Consider the following 10,414-nt stretch of genomic DNA (forward strand, 5'->3'; position numbering starts at 1 on the left):
AAAAAAAAAAAAAAAGTCCTGCCTCTTGTCTCCTATTTGACCCAGCCTTGTGCCTGCATCTTCCACATAAACTTCAACTTAAACTTTATTACCAGCAAAGCATCTTGTAGCACTTTAAAGGCTGACAAATTTATTAGTTAGGTTACAGGCCTGACCTTTCATGGCCTTAACCTACTTAAATAAACACCACACAATACGTTAAAGATTTAATTATTAATTGATTATTGCCTTTTTTCTTGTAAGCTACCCAAGGTAGCTTGTACAACCTTTTTCTCTATTTTAGCCTCACTGAGAGCCAGTGACTTGCCCAGAGTCACTTAATCAGTTTCAGAGCTGAAAGGAGAGTATAACGTGGATATCTTGAATCTTGGTCCAACACTGTAATTATAACAGCACTCTAGTTCTCATTCCTCAGGCTTATATATAGTAAAACTTGTGATGTCAGAGGGAAATTAAAAAGACACCTCCCTCCCCATTTCACTTCTTTTTAAAAATGATCCATTGGTGACCCAGCGGTGACCCATGTGCTGGTAACTTCCCGATTGGATTACTATAATACGCTCTACGTGGGGCTGCCTTTGAAGATGGTCCGGATACTTCAGTTGGTTCAGAATAGTGCTGCCAGGATGTTAACAGGGACTGGCCAGTTTTCACATACAACAGTGGCCTTCTACCAGTTACACTGGATACCAGCTGAAGCTCGGGCCCAATTTAAGGTGTTGATGATGACTTATAAAGCCCTAAACGGCTTGGGTCCTGGGTACTTGAAGGAGCACCTCCCTCCCCATGTGCCCTCCCACCTGTTGGAATCTGAGGCGGAGGTCCTGCTCCAGGGGCCCTCCTTGAAGGAGATTAGAAATGACTATCCAGAGGAGGGCCTTCTCTGCAGTGGCATTCCATGTATGGAATACGCTACCCAGCGAGGTTTGCCTGGCGCCGATGCTTTATTCTTTTTGGCGTCAAGTGAAAACCCTTTTATTTTCCCACTATTTTAATTTTGGCTGGTTTTAATTGGGGGTTTTATCTTGTCTTGCTGGCTGCTGTGTTTCTTTTGTTTTGTTTGTTCTTTATTGTAAGCTGTCCCGAGATGTCAGTGGTGGATGGGGTAGGAAAGTTTTAAATAAACAAATAAATATTACACTTAATGGCCTAATGTTGTGGTCAATCTAGCTACAGTATATATAGCTTGGTTTCAACCTATTCTTGAAACTATGAGAGGAATATTTCAAATATGAACAAAATTCAGCCACTGTGGTATACGGAAAACACCCTAGAAGAGACATTGGTTATAAATGTATTCACAAAACATGGTGTGTTAATTCTATTTAAAAAGAGATGCTGGGGATTCAAACCTGTTCGCAAAGATCATTGTACATTTCATTTGCCTTAACATAAGTTACCCTTACAAATAATTCTTAGTCAGAATTAATTTTATCAATAAGGACTATTATAAATGGTTGACCTTATGGGCTTGTAAAAGAGAATATACACAGACTTCAGGGTGGTACTATATGTTTCCTGTTGTAATAGAGAAATGAGGCATTATTCACGAGCATTTTAAAGTCTTTTTCAAACAAACCTGGCAAGACTGAGGTTGACAGATTTGTTCATCCCTGGCAGAGTTCCAAGGTTTGCAGAAATAAGGAAAACACTTCGGGTGTATGTGTGGAGGAAGCTAGGGGAGAGCAAATCCCCCAAAGCAGTCCAGTGAGGACTAGGCATTCTCAGTGGCCCTGGAATACTGACCAGCTGTTGGGAGTGTAGGGATTGGGCCTGTTACACCTGCAAACAGTTTTCAAGGGAAGCAGGCACAGACTGAGTCTGATGAAGAGTTGGAGCTGTAATCTGCAACTGAGGTGCCAAGACCAGTGGATTCAGAGAGAACCCAGTAGTATTTGGGAGTCAATCAGCTAGCTACAGGTTCCATGGGAAGTCAAGGTGAACTTACTAATGAGGAGGAGGGCAGCTTGTGCATCACTAATCCCAGGGTCCAGCAGCAGCTAAAGAGCTGCTGAAAAGTGTCAGAAACTCTAAGTAATTGGCTCTTAAGCAAGAGAATCCACCTTAGAGGCAGGATGTGGGTAATTTGAATTTGAAGGAAGGACAGGTAGTCAGGTTGAAATCAACTTCTTACCTTTAAGTTGTTGCTGGAGGTGGGGGACAGAAAACTGGGGGAGGGATGGACTGGAGAGTCTGTAAACTCTACAACACTTTATTAGTCTCACTTGACATCACACAAATACAGTAGAAAGCAGGTGGCCAACTGGTGGTTTGTGGGCCAAATTCCATGTTGCTGATCCTTCATGAGACCCTGTGGTGATGCTGGACTGCTTAACAACAAAAAGGATTTCACAATAATAAATTCTTACTGTGAGGAAGTTCCCCTAGAGATGGACAAAATCTACCAATCCCAGTTTTGTCAAGGTTGTGGTTGTTATTTCAAAAATGAGAACATAATTCACTTTAGTTGTCAGGCTGCAGCCTGGGAAATGAAGCAGAAATAGAGGCGCAGTGCATCCCTGTCCATGTAGAAAAATAAAATTGACTGTTGACCTTGTGGTTTTATAGCTAATATATAGGTTCAAATATGCAGTGGGTGGCACTGTTCTTTATCCAGCCCCTCAGATAGGTTTTGTCTGCTCTTCCCTGCAGTTGCTAACGCAGAGCTGGCATGGGCAGCTGACTGAAACAATGTGATCTGCTGGATGGGCAGTTTGCCGAGCAAACATTGTGCGTCTGACTAATGAAACAGCATCACTGTCTCAGAGTGTCTCTCTCTAGCAAAACTAATCATTTATCAGCAATCTGTATTAGACTACTTAGGGTGAAGAAGATTACAGCATCTTGCAGTTTCACAGAGGAATTTTATACTAGTGGACAGCTCTATCTTTGTCTTTGGCACTTAGCTCCAGAGGAAAGTTTTAGGGAATTGGTTATGAATTGGTTGGGTTTGGGTAGCAGTCATGAGTGTCACCTTCTTGTAAACACTAATTCATTAACTTAGCAAGTATTGCAATAGCATGTCCATGTGGGAGCCGGTGTGGTGTAGTGGTTAAGAGCATGGGACAGGGACTCAGAGGATCCGGGTTCTAGTCCCCACTCGGCCATGGAGCCAACTGGGTGACTTTGGGCCAGTCACAGACTCTCAGTCCAACCTACCTTACAGGGTTGTTGTTGTGGGGAGAAGATGGAGGAGGAGAATGATGTAAGCTGCCTTGAGCCCTTTGTAGGAGAAAGGCAGAATATAAATCAAAATATAAGTAAATATAAAATTCGTGTATGCATGCATGATTTATGGTTTACTTGAAAGTAGAACTTCTGTTAGACAATGTATTTGTTCAGTCAGGGTAAAATATGAAGTTTTTCCAAACCAAAATATCCTGTTTCTCTTCTCAACCACCATAAATGCCCAGGCTACACCCTTGCCTGGTGGCTGGTGGTCTGTATAAAATTAGACTGACTTAAAAAAAAGAAAAAAAATGCTTCAACTCTATTTCCAGCTGTGGTACCATTGTCCAGATTAGCCCAAAGCTTTGAAGCTCCAGTGACTTTTCTTTTCTCTAATGAGGCTTCAAAGCAGCAATTCTGGGTTTCATTATGAAGTCGACTGCTACCGGCTGGCCTCAAAGCACTTGTGCTTAACAAGATATGATTGCATTCATTTAGTGTAATCCTCAAGCATCTTTCCTGCTTCCTTAAGTGTGTAGCATAAACGAATGCTGCATGGTTTGCTAAATTTCTGTGTAAGAATAAGAATTGTGCATATGCAGCACTGTTAAGAGAGAAACATTTGTTTTCCTGTAGGGCAAACTAGCTCTGAATTTATCCTTCAAGTTATATACTAGATTTAGAGTTCATCTGATTAAAATATTAGCCTCTGGGAGGCTTGTAGTCTCTTCTTAAAGCACTGGTTGAACTAGTTAGAACAACGTGAAACAGACCGATTTGTAAATCAGTTCAGCCAGGGTGCTTGAAGTAAATTCAGCTGAATAGGAACTGAATAACGAGACTCCAGTTTAATTGGGTTGACTTAAATGGCTGGATCCAGCTCCACCCCACCCTGAGGAGCAACAAGAAAATTGTAAGCAGAGGTACCTAAGCCCTTTACTAAGATGCCTGCTGTGCTTTTCTGGTAGTTGTACATTTTTAGGTACGAAGATGTTTCATTAAGATACATATGCCCTCATAAGGGAAGCAACTTTTTGTAAGTCTGACAGAAAAAATAATGCATGAATTCGGACAACTAAATTATCATATATTAGAATCAAAGCAAGTTCATCCATGTCTTAAAGGAGTGGTAAGCTGCAGCAGCACAGCTTTGGCTGGTTTGTTTATTTATTTATTTAAAATATTGTTATCCTGTCCTACATGGAAATCATCCCAGGATGGCTTACAGTAATAAGAATAAACATATATAATAACAAACAAAAAACAAAATGTGATTGTAAATATATTAAAACCAAGTTAAAATTCCTCAGTCCTTAAAATAATGGGTAAATAAAAAGGTTTTTACCTGGCACCGAAAAGAATATAAAGTAGGTGCCAGGCGAACCTTTCTAGGGAGCACATTCCACAGTCTGGGCATCACTGCAGAGAAGGCCCTCCTCCAGGTATACACCCCCTTTACCTCCTTCAAGGAGGGTTCCTGGAGCAGGGCCTCTCCTAGAGATCTTAGAGGGTGAGAGGGCATATAAGGAAGGAGACTTTCCTTCAGGTGTTCTGGTCCCAAGCAGTTTAGGGCTTTATAGGTTAATACCAGCACCTTAAATTGGGCCCAGACTTCAATTGGAAGCCAGTGTAGCTGATAGAGGACCAGCGTTCTATGAGAATGATGACCAGTCCCCATCAGCAATCCAGCAACTCTGTTTTGAACCAACTGAAGTAACTGGACCATTTTCAAGGGCATTTTATTTAAACAAGACTTCCTTCACTTACCAGCCATCATTTTATTGGTATAATTTGTTTTTAAAAATTTAATTCCCTATTTTAATTTTTCCTTTATATTGTTCATTGTTCAGGAATGTTACTGGATTAAGAGTAGCATATAAATATTGCAAATTAATACATAATCCCACCCCTACTTCCACTCCCCAGAACTGCATATCACCTGCCACAGGTTATTGATCCAAACAACTTCATCCATATGGGGAATATGACAGAGCCTTATGACCTGGTGATGATCTCAGTCTTTCTCACATATAAGAATGTGTAGGAGAAAAAATGTTTCCAGTAGTACATATGATCATGCAATCATGTGCTGAAAAACCACCATATGCTAAGTTGGTAACTTGTGTTGACTCAAGCATTAGTTTACCAGGTGATTAGCCTTTAAATGGGGTGTGAATAAGGAGTTGGAATCATTGTATCTTTTAAGTCTTAATTCTTAGCTACTTCAGGCAATGAGGATTATGGAAATAAAGAGGGGCCAACAGGTAAAGGTAGGGACTGAGGAAGTATTTGAAGAAAGAAAGTGGCACTTGGTATTTGTTGAGGGAGCTCAAGACAGATCCTGAAAATATTCCTTGGAAACAGGTTTGTCGCTGGTGCAGCTTATCAGGGCACTTGTTGAAATTCCTGTTTTTCTATTTAACTCTTTAGAAACCTTTTTAAAATGACAGATAACATGAAGGAAGTGTGTGGTGCCTTGAAGACATAATCTTCCCTGAACCAAATGTTACTGAATCCTTAAAGATTAAATAGCCAGGTTGTTGAAATATTTTATAAGTTTGGAGCTGCATAAAACAAGTTTCCAAAGTACATCAAGTTGTAAGGCCAGAACCTTACCTGATTCAAAGCAAGTTCAACTAGAATCAAAATGTGACATTTGGATTCGCAAGTAAGCATCAAGTTTGTGATGAGCTGCTTGATAAATGGAAGAACATTGGCTCATGTCCTGAACTGCCTCAAGCTTTTCTGCAACTATTTACAAAGTAAATACTTGGCCTTGCCTTGCATTTTAAATTCTTATTTTGGAATCAGTTTCTTTAGTTACCCAGTATTTTTGTTGTTGTTGTTGTTGTTTTTGGTTGGGCTACCTAGAACAGTCCTACTCAAATTGCACTAAGCATGCTTCAACCTGTAATCACACTGTGCCATGAAATGTAATCAGCTGTCTCACATGTGTACTTGCCTATTTGTGGTTGTAATTAGACAGTAAGGAATTGGTAGATTTTAAAAAAATAAGTAGGTTTTGATTTGATTTTTTTTAAAAGGAGACCCTTGTGCTGTTCTCTCCAGATATACATGAAACTAGAAACATATAGCCCAAGATATTACCTAGCAATTCTGAATGAGTATGGGACATAACTTTCCAGATATCATTCTCAAAAATAAGACCTGTACTTTGCATTGGCCCTGTGTGGTATTTTTCTCACCTAGCTCTTGCCTGGATGGTACCCCTAGGTTATCAACCCCTGTCTCTTAGCCCCGATTTTTGAACTCAGCATCATCCTCTTTGATCTGTTGTTTAAGCCCTCACCTCTCAGATATTCTTATTGTGCTTTTACTTGAATATTGTGTCTTGCTGTGCCTATGAGGATCTGTTTTACAGTGCATTGGCCACCTTTGTAGTGTTAATTGTCTGTGGTTAAAAGGAAATCAGAGATGCCAGAGTTCCCTGTTGCAGGGTGAAGTTCAAAGCTTAGGCTTCCGGTGTTTGCAAGCACCCGATGCTTTGTTTCTCACAAATGTAGATATTGCAGGAAGACATGCAATCAGAAATACCCACAATCACAGTAAGGAATGGCAAATAATGCTTTCTTTTCTTGTATTACCTTGTTTTACTAGGCTTTTTTTGTCGACCACAATTCCCGTACCACTACATTCATCGACCCACGGCTTCCTTTGCAGAGCAGCAGGCCAACCAATGTGCTGGTCCACCGGCAGCATTTAACGAGGCAGCGCAGTCACAGTGCTGGTGAGGTAAGCCAGCATCGCTTTGTGTGTGTGAGAGAGCCAATCAGAGCTGATGTACTGTCAGGTTTTCACAGTCCATTCCTTTATTTGTTATTGATGCATTCATTGCTTTGAAAGCATTCTAATTCTGTCTTCAGAATGAATATCCTCAGATTCTTTGAAAGGCCCAACTGGATGTTTTGAAAATGGCCTTGATAACCCAGGCAATGAACTATTCATAGGGGCTGTTTACATGTCTTCACGGCCTTCGGTGGCAAATTGTTAAATGAACGCAGTATTTGCAGGGAAGTTGCTGCATGCAGGCTAAACTAGCTATGAATAGTTTGTTGCAATAACATCCTGGCCAGATGTTTTGTATAATTCATGGGTTAAAGAATCCAAAGTTAACCAAAGGAAAAATGTGGGTTACATGTGGGTTGTTTCACACACAAGCAACCTAAACTTCAGATAACATATGAGGCATTCTATAACTATAAAAATGGATTTGAACCCCCGTTTCACTGCCCCCACCATCCGGAATATTACATGACTTTGACTTTAAAAGAAAATACGTAATTTATTTTATTGAACCAGTCATGGCATAATTTTCACACTCAACCAGGTAAATGGCTACTTTGGAATGGCAGATAATGATGGAGTGCTGAGACTAGAAGTTGTACAGTGAAACAGTCAGGCCGCTGATCCGTCTAGCTCATTACTGACTGTAATGAATGGCTATTGCTTTCTAGAGCAGCCTTCCCCAACCAGGTGGCCTTCAGAGGCATTTGAACCGCAACTCCCAGAATTCCCATCCAGCAGGGCCATTGACTGGAAATTTTGGGTGTTGCTGTCCAAACATGTCCAGAAGGCACAAGGTTGTAGAAGGCTGCTCTAGAGTGTCCAGATTGAGTCTTTCCTACCCCTTTCAGGAGATGCTGGAAACAGGACCTAGCTCTTTTTGCATGCAAAGCATATGCTGTATGACTGAGCTAAAGCTCTTGCCAGGAGCAGCTAATAGATTTCTGATCTTGAGCTTTGAAGCCTCTAAGGGCCCCTCTGGGCAAATTCTGAGCTGCAAATGTATATTGTAGCCAGTCATAAACTGTGAAGTAGTGCATTGCTCTGACTGAGCCTGACATGAAAACCAAAATGTAAACATGATAATTGCAATTATTATCTATCATTAAGCTGTCAATCCTCAGGCGCTGTCAGACGCTCCTGGATGTATAGCAGTGCAGCAAACTGTGACCTAGTCAGCTGAGTTCAGTTTGTGCCAGCTTGGCAAAAGTAACCTGACCTTTGCAATAGCAATTTTATCGTTTGTAAAATGTAATTTCCCCTTTATGCCACTGGAGGGCCCTTGAATACAGACTTGCTTGCAGAATAATACTGGCGGGAGCAATAGCTTGTTTTCATCGTTTGCCCTTTGAGATGGTTATATGTTTCAAGGCATATAATAATGTGTGCTGCAACTCAAATGGATTGTATCCACTAACATCTGTCTGCCAGTGGAATAGCATCTACTAGTGGAATGAATTCCCATTCCCTCTTGCATGCCCGGAACTGCTCTGACAGAGTGAAGAAAGGGATGTTGGAGAAATCCTCACTGAACTCAGATGAGTGCAGATTTCTAAGCATCTGCTGATTCTTGCAGCTGATTGGCCATTTTGAAGTCACACTATTCTATGGACTTGTGGTTCAGTTTTTTTTTAAATCCATAATTTTACACAAATGTAGCCACAAAAAATAGAGAAAATTACAAAATAGACCAAAATGCACCTTTTCCTCATATGCTACAGTGTGAAAATTCTTGCATGAAATGCATCTGACAATCTGCAAAAGCAGCTGGAACAGACTTTACAATGTCCATATATTCCTTCTTGGAGGAACCTCTAGAATAAATTGGGGATGCAGCTTGTGGGGCTGCACTGGGTGAAAGGGAAGAAAAAGTTCCACTCCTTTAGCAGAAACTCTGGTCACACAACTTTGATATAAACCATGTATTCAGCCATAAATCCTTTTCATTTCTCTGAATCTTGCTGCCTCATAAGTGTTCTTGGGGTTGAAACCTGAAACAGGTCTATTTTTCCAGTGCAAACAAAGTAAATCAAAGAGTTGGAGCTGAGTATACTTGCATTTCCATGCCCTAGCCCAAACTCCAGAAGGAAATATTCTTTCCGATTTTTTGTCCAGTAAAAGAGTTTGCCTCTGCTAAAGAATGCACAGTTCTATCAGGAGAATCTTCTTATTGTACTTCAGTGTAGTTCCTTGCTTAAGCTGATTCAATCCGAGACAAATCTATTTACAAAGAAGCAACGTTGTGGGAATCCATGCTTGGGTGAACTATGTATGGTTCTTATGCTGAGAGGAAGGGGAATGCATTAAGCATGAAAAACAAGCAGTGTGCTAAAATACTGAAGTTCATGTAACTAACAAAAACCAGCAGAGCCAGCAAACTGCGGAAGTGAAGGTTGCATTTGCACAGTAAAATGCTTCTGGTCACTAATTGTAAGAGAAATGACGATGTAAATGATGCTTTTGGACTTTCCGTTTGAGACCCAAATGAAATACACAGAAGTAAATATCACTAAGTTCATTTAAGTTTAGCACTACTGAGGTTGTGTGAACTTTGGCTGATTGTCTTTGTACATGCCATATTTTGAGTTACTTGCAATGAAATATTATCTGTTCAAACTTTGGTAAAAACTTCAAGCTCATGTCAGTGGGAGCAGAATTCCTTCTATGAAAAGGCAAGGGGAAATGGCTATATTTTAAACGTATGGCCCTTACCAACTGAGGTATCATTGTTAGCAAGTAGAATAAGGTGTGTGACACTAATTCAGCCTTCCCCAAGCTGTTGCCTTCCAAATATGTATTACAAGTCACATGACTTTTAACCAAACGATGGCAGAAAGCGTAGCCTGATACATCTGGAAGGGCACCAGCATGTGGAAGGCTCTTCCAATGTTTTGAAAAACAATTACAGTGATAATAGGCCAAACAGTTGCTAATTAAGACTTCATTTTAAAATTTGTATCTATTTGACTTGAGATTGATTCCAGTATATGAAAAGTTTATCCTCTGCCTTCTCTCCACAGTGATAGCCAGTGTGGTGTAGTGGTTAAGAGCATGGGACTGGAACTCAGAGGATCTGGGTTCTAGTACCCGTTGAGCCATGGAGCCAACTGGGTAACTTTGGGCCAGTCACAGACTCTCAGCCCAACCTACCTCACAGGGTTGTTGTTGTGGGGATAAGATGGAGAAGGAGAATGATGTAAGTTGCCTTGAGCCCTTTGTAGAAAAAAGGCAGGATATAAGTCAATAAATAAATAAATAAATCTGGCTGCTTTTTCCTACACCTCCCTTTCTCCTCCATGATGATAATGGCAGCTGCAACCGCCTGCTCCCTTCCTCCCCGCAATCACAATGGCCCTCCCTTCTCCTGCCCACTTCTAAAATATTCTCCCTGATTCATACTGACTGAGATCTGTGGTGTGTTGTTTGGTGACAGTAAACAGTG

The 10,414-nt window shown here is 40.8% G+C and overlaps 1 protein-coding gene across 1 annotated transcript in view; it reads left to right on the top strand.

Moving 5' to 3' along the window:
- HECW2 (HECT, C2 and WW domain containing E3 ubiquitin protein ligase 2) overlaps positions 1 to 10,414 on the top strand; it is a 202,388-nt gene that overhangs the window by 135,120 nt on the left and 56,854 nt on the right. The window contains exon 16 of the mRNA XM_044432035.1: positions 6,787 to 6,921. Within this exon, the coding sequence (XP_044287970.1) occupies positions 6,787 to 6,921 (135 nt within the window). The remainder of the gene's footprint in view (positions 1 to 6,786; positions 6,922 to 10,414) is intronic.

The sequence above is a fragment of the Varanus komodoensis genome, unplaced genomic scaffold (genome assembly GCF_004798865.1).
Source record: "Varanus komodoensis strain SLA01 unplaced genomic scaffold, ASM479886v1 scaffold23, whole genome shotgun sequence".
Classification (NCBI taxonomy): domain Eukaryota; kingdom Metazoa; phylum Chordata; class Lepidosauria; order Squamata; family Varanidae; genus Varanus; species Varanus komodoensis.